This window comes from Mus pahari, chromosome 14 (genome assembly GCF_900095145.1).
Source record: "Mus pahari chromosome 14, PAHARI_EIJ_v1.1, whole genome shotgun sequence".
In the NCBI taxonomy this organism is placed as follows: domain Eukaryota; kingdom Metazoa; phylum Chordata; class Mammalia; order Rodentia; family Muridae; genus Mus; species Mus pahari.
Window position 1 is genome coordinate 83,137,106 of NC_034603.1, and position 20,469 is coordinate 83,157,574.

The 20,469-nt window shown below is 53.8% G+C and overlaps 1 protein-coding gene across 3 annotated transcripts in view; it reads left to right on the plus strand.

Annotated features, from left to right (window-relative positions):
* The first annotated feature begins 692 nt into the window (after positions 1–692).
* Positions 693–20,469, plus strand: part of Itgb4 (integrin subunit beta 4) — a 34,543-nt gene continuing 14,766 nt past the window's right edge. For all 3 annotated transcript variants that reach the window (XM_021214115.2, XM_021214116.2, XM_021214117.2), the window contains exons 1-25: positions 693–855; positions 3,494–3,585; positions 4,856–4,938; positions 5,120–5,221; positions 5,379–5,583; positions 6,316–6,412; positions 6,569–6,740; positions 9,747–10,010; positions 10,253–10,342; positions 10,634–10,756; positions 11,024–11,188; positions 11,706–11,782; positions 13,140–13,342; positions 14,972–15,075; positions 15,168–15,266; positions 15,390–15,519; positions 16,203–16,325; positions 16,415–16,521; positions 17,461–17,494; positions 17,627–17,818; positions 18,046–18,149; positions 18,393–18,451; positions 18,606–18,629; positions 19,677–19,825; positions 19,918–20,097. In XM_021214115.2, the coding sequence (XP_021069774.1) occupies positions 3,504–3,585; positions 4,856–4,938; positions 5,120–5,221; positions 5,379–5,583; positions 6,316–6,412; positions 6,569–6,740; positions 9,747–10,010; positions 10,253–10,342; positions 10,634–10,756; positions 11,024–11,188; positions 11,706–11,782; positions 13,140–13,342; positions 14,972–15,075; positions 15,168–15,266; positions 15,390–15,519; positions 16,203–16,325; positions 16,415–16,521; positions 17,461–17,494; positions 17,627–17,818; positions 18,046–18,149; positions 18,393–18,451; positions 18,606–18,629; positions 19,677–19,825; positions 19,918–20,097 (2,968 nt within the window). In that variant the 5' untranslated portion in view covers positions 693–855; positions 3,494–3,503. The remainder of the gene's footprint in view (positions 856–3,493; positions 3,586–4,855; positions 4,939–5,119; positions 5,222–5,378; positions 5,584–6,315; positions 6,413–6,568; positions 6,741–9,746; positions 10,011–10,252; positions 10,343–10,633; positions 10,757–11,023; positions 11,189–11,705; positions 11,783–13,139; positions 13,343–14,971; positions 15,076–15,167; positions 15,267–15,389; positions 15,520–16,202; positions 16,326–16,414; positions 16,522–17,460; positions 17,495–17,626; positions 17,819–18,045; positions 18,150–18,392; positions 18,452–18,605; positions 18,630–19,676; positions 19,826–19,917; positions 20,098–20,469) is intronic.

Consider the following 20,469-nt stretch of genomic DNA (forward strand, 5'->3'; position numbering starts at 1 on the left):
GTTGAGGAGGTCCAGTGCCTGCGGCGAGCATTAGCTAACCCGGTGAGACTAGAGTTGGGGTCTTGCAGCGCCTCAACAGGCTCATTATTAAACAGAAACGGGGCCTGAAAGCACTCGAGAGCCTGCTGCAAGAGTAAGATCTGTAAATCAGCTTGTCACCAACACTGTAAGAATCCATGAGTGCCACTCCACACTAGGTCACGTGGCCTCTTGATGGCTACAATAACATTTTAAGGAGATTTGAGTATCTGAAGGAACCCAGAGGCCTCAGTCCTTGCCTATCGGTTCCTCTAGCAGAGGCTGAGAGAATCCAGCGGTCAGCAGTCCAAGAGTGCTAAGTCTCCCTACCAGTTTGGGGCACGACCCTTCCTCGCGCTGACACGGAGAGGGTGGTGCACGACCCGATGACCGTCGAGGCAGCGGGACTGATCCAGCTGGGCTCACTGTATTAAGAAGCGGACCCGCGACCCGGAGCGGCCGGGGGACCCGATCCGAGAGCCTGGACGGGTGGGGAAGCCGGAGCCCCGGTCTCTGCTGCAGGGAAGAGTGGCTCCTCCTCCAGCCCCCTCCGCCGCGGCTCGGGGATCGGGGCCGGCGCCGGTTGAGCCGCAGCCCTTTCCGGGGGGCGGGCCTGGCGGCTGCGGCGACACCCCAGCTCCTGCCCCGACAGGTGCGCGCAGCGCGCAGGAATGCAGCCCGCCTGACTCACCAGCGCCTCCTTCCTACCTGCGCCGCCCGTCCATAAAGCGCTGCTGGCTCCCGCCCGCCGCCGCCGCCCGCCCTACTGCCCCGCCGGGCTCGCCCGCGCGCTCAGCTCGACTCAACGCAGCCCAAGTCCGAGGTAGTCCCACTAAGGTAGGTGCAGGTCCCGCTGCAGATCCGAGGGCACGCCACCCGCCCCGGTGTCCCGGGACAACAGGGCTGGAGAGGAAAGTGAATACCCACTCCCGCCTGGGGCTTTTGTTTCCCTTCCCTTCTCTGAAGATTGTCAGGCCCTGGCTCTCTCTGCCCATGCTGCCAGGACAGGTGCCAACCCTGCCAGGATGTGGGAAGGGGACAACTGGAAGCGGGGTAGTTGGGATCTAGGGAAAGAATGGTGGACATCAGATGCCCCTGCTAGAAAAGGACATTGAGTAGGTGGGTAATAGGAGTGGGTAGAGGCTGGGGGCTCACCAGCCCTCTGAGTGTCTACCCCCCCCCCTTGGCAATCTGAAGACAGTAGAGAAACTACTAACTACCTTGCAGCAAGCCCCCTTCTTGTCCGGCTTGACAGGACCTGCTGTGTGGCGACCCAGGTGCATGTCAGGCGTGGGGAGTCCCTGATTTTCCTCTTGGCTGGCCCGCAGCCTGCTCCAGGCGCCTTTGTTTGGGGAGCTTTCGGAGTCTCACCCAGCAGCCCCGCGAGCACTTGGCCCCGCCATACACTCTTTCCCACAGTCCTTGGAGTAGCCTTCTGGCTGTCACTGTGGCCCGGGACTCCAGGTGGCTCCCAAGGGTAGGGGCAGACCTCTTCCTTCTTCCCGACAGACTTGCCACACCCTGAACATAGGTTCACCCCAGATGGCATGTTTGTTTCTTCCCTCGTCAGAATGAAAAGTGAAAATTGGGTCTCTTGGGGGCTGAGAGAATGGACAGCAGAAAATGAGTGTTTGGCTCCTTAACTCTGATTTCCAATAGCTGCCTGGGTAGGCAAGGGGCTGTTACAGCTTCAGGAACTGCTGTCCTGTCTGCTTGGCCCAGCCTGCCATGGCTACACTCTGTGATGACATCCTCAGGCCTTACCTTTATGTGAAATCTCATTGTTTCTATACTCGGTGACTACTTTTAGAACTTTGAAAATACAAGTTGGGTCAAAGCAAACACTGGAGTGCCTGCCTAGGTCCTTAACAGCCATTATATAGCTCCTGTGTGTGTGTGTGTGTGTGTGTGTGTGTGTGTGGTGTGTAGGTTCACTGTGGAGTCTGCACTGCCTCCAATCCCCACCAGACCCCCTCCCAGTGCTGACTGCTGGAAGGGGAGGCTCCACAGCCTCTGTGTCTCGTCTGTCCTAAGGCACACTCAGGCAAGCCTCTCCCACTGGGGTCCTGTGCGGGTGCCTTGGTGACCCTTTGCGGACGTGCTGGGTGTGTGTTGCCAGCCTGTCCGTTTGGGACAGCCCTGTGTTCTGGGTCTGTGTAAGATCTGGGTTTGTGCCTCTGGTGCCCATACCTGCCTAGGTAATCAAGCCCCGGGGAGGCCAGATCTGCAGCCTGCTTTATGTGGGTGTGGTGCCTACGCCCAAGGCTGCAAGAAACTCATTTCTCCTAGGAGTCACACCTCTGCTGATTCAGGGCTCCCCTCTAGCCACTACCCTGTTAGGGCGATTTCTCCATGCTGGCTCTGACTGTGGACAAGCTGGGACTAATGTCTGTCTCCTTAGGGTCCATGCCATGGACGCAGGGGACTGTACCTGCCTACTTTTTTTTCTAAGCAGAAGAGGCCTCTGCCTTACAGACCCCTGGGACTGTCCCTGCCCTACAACGTGGGGGTGCTAAGAAAGGATCCAAGGTGAAGGGACAGTGGATGTGACCTTGTCTGTGCCCCTGGAAGTTCTGGCCCTAAACAGAAAAGGTGTAGCCCTGACCTTTGCCCTCCTCTGTGCAGGCCTTGGTTGCTCTGGAGCCAGGCTCTTCCCTGACAAGGCTCTGAGCTGCCCATCTTTTCAGAGACCTGGAAGGTTTCTGGTGCCCTGAGATGGTTTACCTATACTCTAATGGCCACCATTGTGTGACAGCGGGCAACAGGGGCTCCTAAACTAACCCCGGGCCCTGCTCAGGGGTCCGGAAACTCTGGGGTAGTTGGGTAGAAAGCAGGGTGTTTAGGAGCCACACTGGTGAGCCAGCGGTGTAGAACACAGACAGCAGCCACTCCCAAGCCAGCAACTCTCCTCTTGGTCCCACCATCTGCACAGAGAACACGACAATTGGTACAGAGCTGGCAGCGGGTACAGTCAGAGCCCCTGTAGAGGAAGCCTACCTACTGAGAGAGCATAGCTCCACCCACAGGGAACTGCCAGGCAAAGACATAATAAAAGCCCACCCTGTCCTTGCTGAGACCAGCTCCAAGAGACCTGGTACTGGATCAGCCTCAGAGCCCAGAGTCCACAAAGGCCAGAGAGCTCTTCCTCCGACAGGACAAAGGTGTCAGGGTGTGTGGCCACTGCAGGAATGGCAAGAAAGAGGTAGTGGAGACAACAGGTATGAAACTCCTCCTCTCTTCCACTGACAAGCAGAGCACCCCCAGTGGCCACCTCACCGGTGACAGCCGCCTTCTCTTCCACTTCCCAAGCGCTGGGATTATAGGCATGATCCACCATGTGCGTGCAGCTTGAGCCTCCAGCTCTACTCTTACACAGGAGTGTCTCACCTGACCAGCGGAGCTCGGTGGGGATCCAGGGAGCCCACGCTGCAGGCCGGCGCTGTAGAGACATCATGTGTCCTCTGTGGTTTTGCAGGAGGAGGAGGATGACAGGGCCCTGTTGCAGCCCATGGGCGAAGCTGCTGCTGCTGGCAGCAGTGCTGAGTGCCAGCCTCCCTGGAGACCTGGGTGAGTTGGAACGTCCCTGCAGCCCCCTCCAGGCAGCTCAAGACACGACCCTGTATCAGTCAGTCAGTCAGTCAGTCAGTCAGTCAACTGACAGCTGGCTGTACATCCCTCAGGCTGGAGAAACTGGGGATCCATGCCCTTCACCTCTGATAGCTGTAGCCCTGCTAGGTGGCCTGGGGTAGAAAGGAAAGAGGGGAGCCGCCCACTTAGAGGCAGAGCTGAGACCTCAATGGTGGAGCTAAGGGTGTTGGAGGAACCTTCAGGGAGACTGCTGACATCACAACTATGTTCTTGAGGGTTCCTGGTCGGAGAATAGCTCCGACCAATTACATTTTCCTGTCAGGTGAGGTCATGTTCATTACTTGTGGAGGACTATGGTGGGAATATTTACAACCTAGAAATAGACAATCCCAGGAAATCAGGGCTTCCCTTCCCTCATCAAAACCAGTACTAAACCCTGGCCAGGAAGCCACAGACTAGAGTTCAAGAGAGTCCTTACTGTGCTCTGGTGCAGCTAGTAAGGCCTTATTATGACTCTAACTAACTAGAATGAAGGGGAACCCCAATAACATCTGTGAAAACTGAGGTCTTTCATTCACCCCCTGAGAACCTACTGTATATACCCATCCTTGGGCACAAGGTTCCTGTGATAAAGAAGACAGACAGAGCCCCTTCACTAGAGGGGGATCAGGGGACAGACCAGTCCCCTGGCAGCAATCTAGGAGGCACAAGCCATAATAAGGAGGGAATGACAGGGAAGGAATGGTGGATGTGGCTTGTCACCGGGGTGACAGCCACACTGGACAGATGAGAGCTTCTATAGGGACAAACAATTACAGCCAACCTTTTGACATCAAGACATGATGTCATCTACAAAGTTCATGCTTGAGAACTATTCAATCACGTTACCAAAAAATAAAAAAATAATAAAATCTCATGATGTTTTAACTAAGTCTACTATTGTGCACTGGTCTGCACTGATAGTTACGTTTAGTCACGGGAGCCCGAGGGTTGCGGGCTGCACATCCCTGGAAAGGATGAAGTAATAAGGGTGGTCCATCCAGCAAAGCCTGCACTTTTCACCCTCCCAACTTAAGAAGAAGGAGGTTCCAGGTTCGAGACCTGGCCCCGCTCGTTCCTAGCTGTGCCGTGTGGAATAGACAGGCCATGCTCTCCTCTCTAAGTTTGGAAGAGAGGAGCCATGCCTCTCTCCGGTGAGGGTACAGTTGGGAAGGTTGCGGCCCTCACTCGTGCGCCCTCCGCTCACCAGCCAACCGCTGCAAGAAGGCTCAGGTGAAGAGCTGTACCGAATGCATCCGGGTGGACAAGAGCTGTGCTTACTGCACAGACGAGGTGAGCTATTGCCACCAGGCTACCATCCACTGCCCCCTGCCCCACCTTCGTCAGCCTAGCCTCAAGTCAACCAGGGGTGTGAGAAGAGGTGAGGGGTGGAAGTATCTGAAGGAAATAAATCAGGTGTGTGGCAGCCTGGGGTTGGCTATCACCTGCCCTGAGCCCATCTGTTTCTGGCCAGCTGTTCAAGGAGAGGCGCTGCAACACCCAGGCGGAGCTTCTGGCTGCAGGCTGCCGGGGAGAGAGCATACTGGTCATGGAGAGTAGCCTTGAAATCACAGAGGTGCCTGGATAAGGGGGGGAGGGGGGAGAGTGGGTTCTCCATGCATGAGGCTGGGGTGGTTATAAGGGCCATAGTGCCCTGTGGCAGGTCTGGGATGCCCCCTCTCGGGTCTCCAGAGTGGCCTCCTAATAAACTGCTCCACTTCCTTGAAACACAGAACACCCAGATCGACACCAGCCTGCACCGCAGCCAAGTATCTCCCCAGGGCCTGCAAGTCCGGCTGCGGCCCGGTGAGGAGCGCAGCTTTGTATTCCAGGTGTTTGAGCCCCTGGAGAGTCCCGTGGATCTGTATATCCTCATGGACTTCTCCAACTCCATGTCTGACGATCTGGATAACCTCAAGCAGATGGGGCAGAACCTGGGTATGCTGCAGTGTGGGAAAGATGGGAGGGTGGAGGCAGGGCTTGCCTAGCTAGCTCAGGAAGCCATGCACGCCACGGGACATACCCTTCATGGAAAGGTGGGATATCTGAACCCCCAGACACACATACACCGCAAAGAGCCCTCATTCATAGAGGAAGATTTTGGCCCGAGCCTGCTCACTATTTGAGATTGCATAGGAGGCCCAAGAATGAATGGCAAACCGCTGAGCCATCTGGCCCTGACAAAAAGAGAACCCCATGCCACAAGACCATGACTATGTCAGATATGCAGACTAAACTAGGTCAACTGCCCCACTACTTCTGAATGCACGATTCTAAGTCCCCTCCAGTCCCATTTTCCCCACCTGTAAATTTGAACGACAGGGGCTGGAGCAATGGCTCCACAGTTAAGAGCACTGGCTGCCCTTCCAGAAGACCTGGGTTCGATTCCCAGCATTCACAGGGCAGCTCACAGTCATCTGTAGCTCCAGTTTCAGGGGATGTGATCCCTCTTTGGGCCTCTATGGACACCAGGCACCCTCTGGTGCAGGCAAAATGCCCATACATATAAAGTGAAATAAAATAAACAAGAGCTAAGAGTACCTGAAAAGCTGTGTACCACGCAATGTTTACACAAGGTCACCTTTACTAGCTTCCTCCCTCCTGAGCTGGCATAGGGTCCCCTGTGGGGACGCTGGCACTCAGGTGTCCTTCTTTCTTCCCGGTGCCCAGCCAAGATCCTGCGCCAGCTCACCAGCGACTACACCATTGGATTTGGAAAGTTTGTGGACAAAGTCAGTGTCCCTCAGACAGACATGAGGCCCGAGAAGTGAGTGGCTGGGTGGGTGTGGGGGGCCAGGTGCTGCATGTCTTCTCATACTGGCACATAGGATTCTCCTCTGATGGCATTGAGTCATACGCACCGGAGTGTGTGGGTCCTGATCCTTCCCTGTCTGACGCTGACTCTGTTTCCACCTCTGCCCAGGCTGAAGGAGCCCTGGCCCAATAGTGATCCCCCGTTCTCCTTCAAGAACGTTATCAGCTTAACGGAGAATGTGGAAGAATTCTGGGACAAACTGCAAGGAGAACGCATCTCAGGCAACCTGGACGCTCCTGAAGGGGGCTTCGATGCCATCCTGCAGACAGCCGTGTGCACAGTGAGTGCCAAGGGTCCCCACTAGCCTAGGCCAGGGCTGTGGCTTTCTGGGAAGGACATAAACTTCTGCTGGCCCATCCCACCACTGTTAGGCTCAGAATCCCTAAGGGGGTCCCCAGAGGCTTGGACCCCATTCCTTAAGATCATGAGATGCGCCACCAGCCCCTAACTCTAGTCCTAGTCCTGACACGCTGGGAATCCAGGTCTGTACCTGCATCGTCACAGCCTGTGTTGGTCCTGTCCAGTGAAGCAGACATGGCTCTAGTAGTCCTGGAATATCCAGGGACCTGACACTAGCCTACCACACCATCTCCCAGGTCACGAGCGGTTCAGTCTCCAACTGTGCTGGCAGCTAACTATTTCTTTCTTTGTTTCTTTGTTTATCATGTGTTTGCATGCCACCGAATGGAGGTGTACACAGAGGTCAAGAGATAACGTTTGGGGGTCAGTTCTCTGCTTTCCCCGCGCCTGGGAGTTATAACTCAGGTTATTAGGTTATCAGGCTTGAAGACAAGTATCGTCTTGTCAGATGCATCTCATCCTGCAGAGCCGTATTTCTGACCCAGGGCTGGCATCTAAAATGGCCACTTCTTTGTATGCCTACATCACTTTTTTTTTTTCATTTTGAAAATAATCTATTTACACGGCAGATAAATGAGAAAACAAAGAATGAAAATTGCCTATAATTCCAAAAACAACAGACAGCTATCTCTTCCATTGCCTGTCGCTACATTTTGTTCCTTTCCCCACATTTTATGTAGTGGGGTTGTTTTTCCTATCATTCTGAAACTTGCCCCGCCCCTGCCTATTTTTTTTTCTTCATTTAATGCTATCACAAGCACTTTCTTGGGTTTTCTGGTGTTTGTTTGTTTGTTTGTTTGTTTGGGGGGGGTTCAAGACAGGATTTCTCTGTGTAGCCCTTACCATCCTGGAACTCACTCTGTAGACCAGGCTGGCCTCGAACTCAGAAATCCGCCTGCCTCTGCCTCCCAAGTGCTGGGATTAAAGGCGTGCGCCACCACCGCCTGGTAGCACTTTTTTGTAATGCAGTTTTTGAAAACCCCCTACATAAAGCTAGGCAGGGCAATACACATACACAGTCCCAGCACTTGGGACTTGACCAGCACTTGGTTCAAGACCAGCATGGGCTGTATGAGACCCTGTCTAAAAAACAAAACAGGCTTCAGGTTGGGGGAGTACGCCTCTAACCTCAGCCCTTGGCAGGCAGAGGCACGGGATCTCTGAGTTTGAGGCCAGCTGGTGTACAAGGCGAGTTTACAAAGACATCACGAGCTACAGTGAAGTCCTGCCTCAACAAACAAAACACAAACAGAGCAGAACAGAGTGCCGGGGAGATGGCTCTGCAGTCAGGAGAGCTCACTGACCTTCCAGAGGGTACCGACACCGGTTCAATTCCCAGCACCCACACGGTGGCTTAAAACCATCTTTAACTCCAGTTTCAGGGAATCCGACCCAGTCTTCTGGTTTCTGCAGATACCATGCATGCTTGTGCACAGACAGACAGACAGACATGCAGGCAAAACATCCAAATACATGAAATAATTTTTTTAATTAAATAAGTGTATAAAATCATGGGCTAGAGAAATTGGTCAGCATTAATGAGCACTGGCTGCTCTTGCAGAGGACCAAGGTTTGATTCCTAGCATCCACATCAGACAGCTCACACCCGGGGGGACCTGACACCCTCTTTTGGTCTCCTCAAATACCTATACATGAGGCATACAAAAACACAAACATATACATACACAAATAAAACAAATCTCTTTCTAAAAATCCCCCTAAGCCAGGTGTGGTGGCACACGCCTTTTATCCCAGATTTTGAGAGGCAGAGGCAGGAGGATCTCTGTGAGTTTGAAGCCAACCTGGTCTACAGAATGAATTCTAGGACAGCTTAGGGCTACACAGAGCGACCCTGTCTCAAGATAAATAAATAAATAAAAATAAAACAAACAAATAAGAAATTCCACCCATATAGCGCTAGATGTGATGGTCTGTGCCAATAACCGTAAGGAGATCACAGGTCTGAGGTCAGCCTGGACTACGAGGCAAGACCTTATCTTAAAAACAAAGATACCCTGTGTATGTTTCAAATTATTTGCCATATGCTGCTGCCTTAGCCAGTGTTCTATGGCTGTGAAGAGACACCAAGACCACAGCAACTCTTATCAAAGAAAGCATTTCACTGGGCTGGCTTACAGTTTCAGAGGTTTAGTCCATTATCATGGCGGGAAGCATGGCAGCGTGCAGGGAGACGTAGTGCTTCATCCACAGCCACAGGCAGCAGGAAGAGACTCTAGGCTAGGAATAAGCTTCTGAATCCCCAAAGCCTCCAACAAGCCACGCCCCCAATCCCTCTCAAGTAGTGCCACTCCCCGATGACCAAGCATTCAAATATATGAGCCTGCAGGGGCCTGTCCTATGGAATCCACCATAACCACTCCATCTCTTTTTTTTATTTTTTTTTTATTTTTTATTTTTATTTTTATTTTATTTATTTATTTATTTATTTTTGGTTTTTCGAGACAGGGTTTCTCTGTGTAGCCCTGGCTGTCCTGGAACTCACTTTGTAGACCAGGCTGGCCTCGAACTCAGAAATCCGCCTGCCTCTGCCTCCTGAGTGCTGGGATTAAAGGCGTGTGCCACCACGCCCGGCAACCACTCCATCTCTTTCTGACTGCCAATTTCACTTAACATGGTGCTGTGAACACTATCCTTGCAGTGTGGCTGAGGGCTTGGGGTCAGGGGGAGCTGTCCCAGGACATCAGGTTTGACTCTCTCGTGGTGCCCGTGCTGGGCACACTCTCTCTGTACATCATCTCTCTCTGGTTTTCTGTCATTCACATGCGGCATGATAGCACATGCTGCTAATCCCGGGGCTTCGGTACAGCCCCCTGTTGGGAACTGCTTCCCTTTTCCTACCTCACGAAAGAATATCAGTCCTCAGCAAGCAGCCTGCTCAGTGGACATGCCCCTCCTTGCCTTGCAGAGGGACATTGGCTGGAGGGCTGACAGCACCCACCTGCTGGTGTTCTCCACCGAGTCTGCCTTCCACTACGAGGCCGATGGTGCCAACGTGCTGGCCGGCATCATGAACCGCAACGATGAGAAATGCCACCTGGATGCCTCGGGTGCCTACACCCAGTACAAGACACAGGACTACCCATCGGTGCCCACGCTGGTTCGCCTGCTTGCCAAGCACAACATCATCCCCATCTTTGCTGTCACCAACTATTCTTACAGCTACTATGAGGTGTGAAGCCTGGGCCCCTGGGCAGTGTGGGGGGAGGGGAAGTCCCCAAAGCTTCTGGGTCCCTAGGAGTGGGCTCTGCCCATCCCCTACCTGAACCCTCAAGCAGATGAAAGAATAGGCGCTTGGTTTTAGCGCGTGACATAGTAGATGTATCTAGAGAGAGATCTCTAGTAAGATAGCAAGTATCCAAGGAGGATACAAAGTGAAGGAGCTTAGCCCAAGGCCTGTGTTGTCTCTTGCAGAAGCTCCATAAATATTTCCCAGTCTCCTCTCTGGGAGTCCTGCAGGAGGATTCATCCAACATCGTGGAGCTGCTGGAGGAGGCCTTCTATGTGAGGACCAGGGAGAACTGCAGAGGCTGAGCCCCGCTGGGAGAGGGAGGGAGGAAGGAGTGGGCGAGCGGTTGAAGGATGAGTCTGGGATAGGCCAGTGAAGTGGGTCTCTGGCCGTCCCTGGAGCCTGAGAGTCTTCTTGGCAATGGCCCAGGTCCCTGCAGGGCCTGCCACTGTGTCCCCATGCTCACCCCCATCTGCCTTCCATTCCAGTCAGGTGAAGAACAGTGAGGGCAGGCCAAGGTGGCCATGCCTAGACTCCACACAGATCACTAATCATTTCTTCTTCAGCGAATTCGCTCCAACCTGGACATCCGGGCTCTGGACAGCCCAAGAGGCCTGAGAACAGAGGTCACCTCCGATACTCTCCAGAAGACGGAGACTGGGTCCTTTCACATCAAGCGCGGGGAAGTGGTATGTTCCTGTGGACACGGGGTAATGGGAGGCTAGGCATAACTTAAGGAGTGGCATCTTCTAACAAGGGACACACATGGGCCCTGGGGTTCCTTCCTTCTGGCGTTGATCCCTTGGAGGAACCTGGCACTTTCCTCTGCTTCCCATGTCCCTGTCCACACAGTAGGAGTGAATAAGTGTGTGCAGCAGTGAGGGTTGCTAAGAAGAGCGAGCAGGCTAATGTCAGAGTGCCACTGCCTGCCTCGGCTGACACTGGGATCCCTGCAGGGCACATACAATGTGCATCTTCGGGCAGTGGAGGACATAGACGGGACACATGTGTGCCAGCTGGCCAAAGAAGACCAAGGGGGCAACATCCACCTGAAGCCCTCCTTCTCTGATGGCCTCCGGATGGACGCGAGCGTGATCTGCGACGTGTGTGCCTGTGAGCTGGTAAGAATCAGCCCTGCTGTGGGGAAGGAAGGGAGGCGATGAGCCCTGCACTAGGACCCTGGGTAAAAGAGATGGAACCTCCTGTGGATAGACATCCCTGGAGGGCTGTCCCAAGTCACAGAGAGCAGCAGAAGTGCCCAGCGGCAAAGCCAGGCATAAAAGAAACACTGGAAACCAAGAGTTTATGAGGCTGGAAAAAGGCCAGTTTGGGCTATATAGAAAGTTCCAGCCAGGCAGTGGAGGTGCAGAGGCAGGCGGATCTCTGAGTTCAAGGCCAGCCTGGTCTGCAGAGCCAATTCCAGGACAGCCAAGGCTACACAGATAGATCTTGTCTTAGAAGAAAAAAAAAAAAAAGCAAAACAAGCAAAAACAGAGAGAGAGAGAGAGAGAGAGAGAGAGAGAGAGAGAGAGAGAGAGATCCAGACCAGCCTAGGTTGCACAGTGAGACTTTGTCCCTACCCAGCAAATGTGCTCAGTGGCTCTGTCCCTCCTTCTATGCATCCTGATCTTGTTCCAGCAAAAGGAAGTTCGATCAGCTCGCTGTCACTTCAGAGGAGACTTCATGTGTGGACATTGTGTGTGCAATGAGGGCTGGTGAGTAGGGGAAGGGAGCCTCCTCTGACACCTTCGGCTGCAGAACGGTCCTTGTATATATTCAGGTCCTCGGAAGGGCTGAAGGGCAGAGGGGGTTGGGTGGGGAGTGCAGTCAATTGTTGGGCAAATCTGGTTTAAAACTATTTGGGATGGTTCTTACTTAACTGAATCTGGCTTAGTCTGTTTGGGGCTGGTTTTGTTTTGTTTGATTGATTGAAAGGTGGGTTTTGTTGAGTCTTACTGTGTAGGGTAGACTGGCCTCAAACTCACAATCCTGTCTTAAACCTGCAAGTCTATGCATCCAGGCCCGTCTCTGATGTCCAGCTCCTCCCCCTCCTCCCCCTCCTCCCCCTCCTCCCCCTCCTCCTCTTCTTCCTCCTCTTCTTCAATTACAATGGTGCAAAAATGGCTGACTGTAGGCTGGGCTAAGCTGTTACTGGCTTAGGCTCTGGAAATGTGGTTCAATTTACAATGGGTTTGTTGCGCATAACCCTATCATAAACTGAGGCACGTTCACACACGGACACATGGGCGATTTCTGGGTGTCTCTCTGCTAAGACAGACAAGATGGCTGTCAAGGCTGGGAGCAGGTCTGATTTGCTTTTCACTTCAACCCTTTTCCACCACACACAGAGCACCTAATCAGAAATGAACTTAGCAGCAGATATGATGGCTGACATCCCAGCACTCTGGAGGCAGAGGCAGGTGGATCTCAGACTTGGAGGCCAGTCTGGTCTATATATTCAGCAAGTTCCAGGCCAGCTAGGCCCTGTCTCAGTAAGAAAAGAAATTAGCTTGTAAGTGAGTGATGGTAAGAGGGTTTAAAGCTTCAAGACACTTGCTGGCTGCAGTGCTTCGTGCAGTGTTTCATTTGGAGTCTTGGGGAGCTAAGGCAGGAGGATTTTTCAAGCCCAGAAGTTTGGCTCCTGAGCAATATAGTGAAACCTTAAGCAGCAGATTCACCCTGTCCAGGCACAGTGGCGCCTACTCTTGACCCCGGTACTGGGAAAGCAGAGCAAGAATCCAAACAAAAGCAGCCGGGTCTTGGTGAGTTCAAGTCAGCCAGGGCCTCCTAGAAAGACTCTGTTTCACACACAACAAAAAACAAAGACAAGCAAGGCCACCTGAGACCCTGAGCGAGTCTGTCACGACTTGAGACATATGAACATTGAAGAGGGACAGTTAGTGAGAGGTAACAGGACCCTGAGCTTTGGGTTCCAGCTGAGCCACTGCTGTCTGTAGGATTTGGATTTACCTCTACTCATGTGGATCCTCAGTTTTGTAGTCTGTAAAATAGGAGCATAAAAGTCCCAGGCTCCCTCCCAGGCTGTGCAATAGTGACCAGTTCCTCCTTCAGGAGCGGCAAAACCTGCAACTGCTCCACGGGCTCTCTGAGTGACACGCAGCCCTGCCTGCGTGAGGGTGAAGACAAACCGTGCTCGGGCCACGGCGAGTGCCAGTGCGGACGCTGTGTGTGCTACGGTGAAGGCCGCTACGAGGGTCACTTCTGCGAGTATGACAACTTCCAGTGTCCCCGAACCTCTGGATTCCTGTGCAATGGTGAGTTCAACAGCCCTGACCAGCCCCGTGGGCAGGGAGGGTACTTGGTAGATGGCAGAACCCCTCCCCTACCACAGTGTCCACAGCCTGAACCTCCCTTCCCTCATCCGAAATGTCCACAACCAAGGTCCCCAACAACCACGAAGCACTCTTCCTTCCTCGGGGTTGCCTCTGGCAACTCAGATCCCTGCTCCATCTCAAGATGGAGACAATCCAGTTCAACCCCCAAAGATTGACAGGAACATGGCAGAAAAATCTTTCTTCTCCGAAGATGTGAAACTTCTAGTGGCAGCTACAAATTTATGTCTCCTCCATATTTCCCAAGGGCCTAGCGCTGTGTTGTGCCAAGGCAATGAGTGTGTAGTCTAGTAAGCACTGAGATTAAACAGACCCGTGCCGGGCGTGGTGGCACACGCCTTTAATCCCAGCACTTGGGAGGCAGAGGCAGAGGCAGGCGGATTTCTGAGTTCGAGGCCAGCCAGGTCTACAAAGTGAGTTCCAGGACAGCCAGGACTACACAGAGAAACCCTGTCTCGAAAAAACAAAACAACAACAACAAAAAAAAACAGACCCATGCTGATAGGCGGTGCATCCCAGGCAAGGTGGTACTTTGAAAAGAATAAATGAAAACCATCAGATATTTATTAAACCCAACTGTGTACTGGTCACTGAATAGCATGCTCTTGCTCTCCTATACCTTTATCCTGTTTGGTTTGTTTTTAATTTTTATTACCATTTGCGTGTGTGTGTGTGTGTGTGTGTGTGTGTGTGTCATGGTATGCAGACTGAGATCAGAGGACAATTTGCAGGAGTCAGTTCTCTCTTTCCACCATGTTGGTCTGAGAGATTGACTCCTATTGCAGGCCTGACCCCCTGAGCTGGCCCCTCCTTCCCCCGTGTGGCTTTCATCTACTGTTTCTTCTCTTCAGCTCTCCTTCCCAGGTGTGGTGGGAAAATGAAAGAGAAAGCTAGGTGTCTCTGGAGAAGGGCAGATAGTTGGTAGAAGTGGAGGTGTGAGTGAGGAGAGGAGGAAGATATTGGGGGGGGGTGTAGGCGAGCCAGTGTACAAGCGGCCTGATATTGGGGGGCAGCAGGGAACTGTGGAGATATATACATCACCTTACTTTGTGTTTCTAGTGTTTAACCTGCTACCCTCACTTGTGAAACCTAAGCGTTCATTGGTAGATTCTCCTAGACACTTTGTCACAGTTTTCGTGGCTTTCAGAAGACACTGTTGAGGCTGGGCAGGACCACCCAGGCAGTGAGGTGTCTTTCTCCAGCCACCTGTGTGTTCTGGAGACTGAACTCAGACCTCCTCGCTTCTGCCACAAGCACCTCTTCCCTCTGAGCCATCTCACCAGCCCTGCAGCTTGGTTTTTCTTATTTATTCCTATCTGTACCTTTTTTCCAGCCTATTGTCCCAATAGAGATCCTTGAACAAGTCAGTCGCAGGAATGGATTTGTGTTTGGGGACAGTCACTCTGCCTTCAGAAGAAGGCAGGACAGAGGGGAGAAGATTCCAGAAAACTGAGGGGCAGCGTCTACCACGGAGCTCCCACTGTCACGGGTGGCCATCTTGGATGGCATATATGAATGTGATTCTACTGTTCTGTCCCTTCCTCTTTACAGACCGGGGACGCTGCTCGTTGGGAGAGTGTGTGTGCGAGCCTGGTTGGACAGGCCGCAGCTGTGACTGTCCCCTCAGCAATGCCACCTGCATCGATAGCAACGGGGTAGGCCTTGGCGCAGGGCAGGTGGTGTGGACGTAGCGAGGGCAGGCAAGGATAGAGCTCTGCTGGCTCACTGCTGACTCCCCCTGCCCCAGGGCATCTGCAACGGCCGGGGCTACTGTGAGTGTGGCCGTTGTCACTGCAACCAGCAATCGCTCTACACGGACACCACCTGTGAGATCAACTACTCTGCGGTGAGGCAAAGGCTCCTGGAACCCCAGGAACTGCGGTGGCAGCTGGGAAGGAGATGCTGGCTGAGGGCACTAGGGAAAGGGAGTTGGGTCCATCCAGCATGGTGTCTATTATCCTCTTCCCAGATCCGCCTGGGTCTCTGTGAGGACCTCCGCTCCTGCGTACAGTGCCAGGCCTGGGGCACGGGGGAGAAGAAAGGGCGCTCGTGTGAGGATTGCAGGTTTAAAGTCAAGATGGTAGACGAGCTTAAGAAAGGTAGGGACGTCAGCATGATACCCTACAGCCTTAGTACCAGCACTTGGGGACAGCAGGAGGTAGATCTCTGTACAGCATGGGTGACATCTGGGGGGGGGGGAGGGGTAAGGGGTCTGAGAGACAGTGCTGAGTCTAGGCAGGAAGAACCCAGAATGGAGGAGGGGAAAGGCTTGAGCTCTGAGTTGAGGCTATGCATCCATGACTGGGTTTGTGAGCGGAGCTGTGAGATGCTTCAGGACCTAGACAGGGGAAGCCTAGTACAGGTAGGTACAAAGTCAAGAGCAGAGAGGGAACGGAGAGGAGATTCCGTGTATCTGGGAGTGAGGGGTCAGATGAATGAGTGATAGGGCAAGCCCACAGCACTGTTGAGGGACCCCAGTGGGTCATGCTGTTGGATGACGGGATATTATTTGTCTCCTTCTAAGTCAGCTCTGCTGTCTGGACACCATACTCACAATAATGTGCGGGGCAGGGAAGTGGGTGAGATGAACTTTCAGAGGAGGCTGTTAGTGGTGCCAGCCCTGGGCAGGGCGGTCCCCTTCATCCTGGTGACTTCTCTAGTCAGGGGCTCTTCCCCCAGACCTCATAGTAGGGCTGCAGAGGAGGTAATACCTCTCCAAGCCCTGGGATGCCCCAAGTGGAGGGCTGGGTCAGGGTGCCGCGCTAACAATCTGTGGGTTCAGCGGAAGAGGTGGTGGAGTACTGCTCCTTCCGGGACGAGGATGACGACTGCACTTACAACTACACCGTGGAGGGCGACGGCAGCCCTGGGCCCAACAGCACTGTCCTGGTCCACAGGAAGAAAGGTGAGCGGGCAGATGGGTGTGCACAGCCTGTGGTCCCTGGCAGCCGGGGCGGGCATGCGCACTACCTCTCTTCTCATCTCACCCTGCAGACTGCCCTCCCGGCTCCTTCTGGTGGCTCATCCCCCTGCTCATCTTCCTCCTGTTGCTCCTGGCGTTGCTTCTGCTGCTCTGCTGGAAATACTGTGCCTGCTGCAAAGTAAGTCCTCGGCTCTGGCCTTCCAGGGATGGAAGATCTCACAGAGATCCACCTGCAGGCAGATCTCTGAGTTCGAGGCCAGCCTGGTCTACAGAGTGAGTTCCAGGACAGCCAGGGCTACACAGAGAAACCCAGTCTCATAAACAACAAACAACAAACAATAACAACAACAACAACAACAACAACAACAAAAAGGCACAGGCCACTATGCCTGGCGAAAAGGATATTTTTAAAGGGAGGGGAGGGTGAGAGAAGTAGAGCCTGGGAAGATAGTTCAGTGGTCAGAGCTGGAGCAGCATGAGGACCTGACTTTGAATCCTTATCACCTTGTGACCCCAGTGCTGTGGGAGGCAGAGTCAGGGGCATTGCTGGCCACCAGCCTACCTCTGGGTTCAGTGGTAGATCCTGTGTCAAAGGAACAATGTGGGAAATGGCAGAGCAGGATACATGGTGTCTTCTTTAGACACCTGCACTTGTGTGCATGCGCACGCGCGCACACACACACACACGTATACACACATGCACACTTGTACATACACACTTATATACACATACACATGTCTGTGCACGCACACACATGTATACACACTTATACACATGTACAGACATGTATGCACACACACTCACACACATGTATACACACACACGCTCATATACACACTTATGTACACGTATACACATTTCTGCACACAAACATGTATACAAACATGAACATATGTGCACGTACACACACTTATACACATGTACACACATGTATGCGCACACACACTCACATACACATACACACATGCTCATATACACACTATGTACACGTATACACATGTCTGCACACACACTTACACACATGAACACATGTGCACGTACACACACTTATACACACGTAACCCTATCTAGCCTGGGACAACCATCCTAACCTCACCTCTGACTCTTATCTCCTAGGCCTGCCTGGGGCTTCTTCCTTGCTGCAACCGAGGTACGGGCCAGGCACAAGTGGGTAGTGGGTGGAGCCAGAGGCAGAGAAAGCGGGAGGCCCTGGGTTCTACCTGATGGGTGCGGCTATGAAGGCCTAGGTGGGGTCCCTGGTGCTGAAGACCCTTTCTCACAGGTCACATGGTGGGCTTTAAGGAAGATCACTATATGCTTCGGGAGAACCTGATGGCCTCCGACCACCTGGACACGCCCATGCTACGAAGTGGGAACCTCAAGGGACGAGACACGGTCCGCTGGAAAATCACCAACAATGTGCAGCGGCCTGGCTTTGCCACCCATGCCGCCAGCACCAGCCCCGCGGAGCTCGGTGAGGGCCAGGGCTGGATGCTCCCCTTCCTGGCACCACCCTTTGGGTACAGGCCCAGGACTCAGTTCCTTTATGTCCCATCCTGATGGCACCAGAACTCTAGGGCCTGTGTGTACCTGGCACACTGACAACGGCCAGTTGTCCTCTGTCTCAGGCTGGTGTGTAGAGGCCACTCTCTGTAGTGCCTTCTGCACAGCAGACTGACAGTGCCCATACCTCACACCCAGTACCCTACGGGCTGTCCCTGCGCCTTGGCCGCCTCTGCACTGAGAACCTCCTGAAGCCGGGCACCCGAGAGTGTGACCAGCTACGCCAGGAGGTGGAGGAAAATGTGAGGACCAGAATCAGCTGAGTGGGGCACAGACGTGGGTGCGGCGGCCACCTGCCGGAGAGCCGAGGGCAGCACCCTCAGAACCCAGGCTTTTCCAGGCAGGAGGGAGGGGAGTTCTTTGGACATGAGCTTTGAATGGGGTCATCTCGGGTGGCAGGATTTCAGGGTTCATCTGTCAGGCATAGGGCAGCTAACTTGAGAGGTGCTCTGGCCTGTTCTCCACCTTCTTCCCTTGCCTGACAGCTGAATGAGGTGTACAGACAGGTCAACGGCGCACACAAGCTCCAGCACACAAAGTTCCGGTGAGTCTCGGGGAGCCCCCCGGTCAGGTGTGTGTGTAGTGATGGGGTGCCCTGCCCTCAGGCAGCCAGGGTGCCCAGGTTTGGATGGGAGTTGTTCATGCAGGCTCCCAGTCCAAAAGACATGCGGCTCATGGTTCTCTCTCTGTCCCCACAGACAGCAGCCCAACGCCGGGAAAAAGTGAGTTTCAAGAGCACAAGGTGGGCAGTCCCACCGCCTTCCCTCCACCCTGAACTCCGACCACCTCCCCACCCACCCACCCTGAATCACGCCCTAGGAAAGGGAAGGCCCTAAGCCCACTAGGTCCTTGATTGCTTCCTTTCCTGGTCTATTTCATCAAACAACTAATTGTAAGATGCATTTACCAGGAATCAACCCCTCAACTAAAACAAACAAAACAGAGGTCAGCCCCTGCCCCAGCGGCTCCCCAGCCCTGCCCCGCCCCTCCTCTCCCAGGCCAGTGAGCCTCAGTTGCAGGTTACCAAACAGACAGACCAGCAGGTCCTGTGGCTTCTGCCCTGCAGGGGAGGGTATGTGAGAAAGAGCCCTACAGCTAGTCAGGCCTGGGCTGGGCCACATGTGGCCAGGCTCTGGGCAGCGCCTCTGAGTGCTCACAATGAGTTCCGTGTGCCTGGCCATCTCAGCCCACACTCTCGGTAACCCTGCCAGAGCGTCACCCTTTCGAATTCCATTTTCCATCGAGAAAACTGAGACGCAGGGAGGTTAAGTCCCTGGCCCGAGGCTACCTAACTGTCAAAGACCAGAGCCAGAATTCGAACCCAGAACCTGACCTGACCTCCCTGCTGTCCCACACCCATTCCTTGTATCGGCAGTTCTGTTTGGTGAGGTGGGTGGGGAAGCCCCTTCCTTAGGAGTAGCAGTTGATTTAGCTGTGTGATGGTGGTGGTGGTGGAAGAGGAGAAAGAAGAAGAGGAGGAAGAGGGAGAGGAGAAGGAGGGGGAGGAGGAGGAGGAGAAAGAGGAAGAGAAGGAATGAGGAGGGGGAAGAGGAGGAAGAGGAGGAATGAGAGAAGGAGGAGGAGGAGGGAGAAGAGGAGGAAGGGGAGGGAGAAGAGGAGGAGGGGAGGAGGAGAAAGAGAAGGAGAGGAGGAGGAGGAGGAGGAGGAGGAGTCAGTGTGGGCTTCTGGCACTGCCTATCACTAAAGACCGTGTACTTTCTGCTGGTTCACATCTGGTCCCTCCTCTTCCACTTGGACACACAACCCAGACAAGACCACACCATTGTGGACACAGTGTTGCTGGCACCCCGCTCGGCCAAGCAGACGCTACTGAAGCTGACAGAGAAGCAGGTGGAGCAGGGGTCTTTCCATGAACTCAAGGTGGCCCCTGGCTACTACACCGTCACGGCAGAGCAGGGTAGGCACACGGACTCCTTACGCTGGTCCCCCTCCCTCTCCCCTCCCCTCCCCCCACATGGCCCTGAGACCCACGTCTGACTCGTACCCCAGATGCCCGGGGCATGGTGGAGTTCCAGGAGGGCGTGGAGCTGGTGGATGTGCGTGTGCCCCTCTTCATCCGTCCTGAGGATGATGATGAGAAGCAGCTGCTGGTGGAGGCCATTGATGTTCCTGTGGGCACTGCCACCCTTGGTCGCCGTCTGGTAAACATCACCATTATCAAGGAACAAGGTTGGTCAGGGTTGGGGGCCCGGGGAAGCAGGAAGCCAAGTCTGGGCTCCTTGATCCTCCTGATATCCTCATGAAAGTGGGACAGGGCCATGGGGCCTGGGCCAATCACTTACTCTCTGAGAACCTTTGAATCTCCATCTGTAAAATGGGCAGAGGCCTTTGCAAGGAGGCCATAGCTGTGCCTCTGCATAGCACCTACTACTGCCTAAGTGGCAGTCTCTGCTCCGTCTCTGCTCCGTCTCTGCTCCGTCTCTGCTCCGTCTCTGCTCCGTCTCTGCTCCGTCTCTCCTCTTTCTTCTTTGTGCTGATGGGGATGAATTCCTCTGGAGCCTGGGATGGGTAGGAGAGAGGGAAGGAGCTAAGAGAAATTGA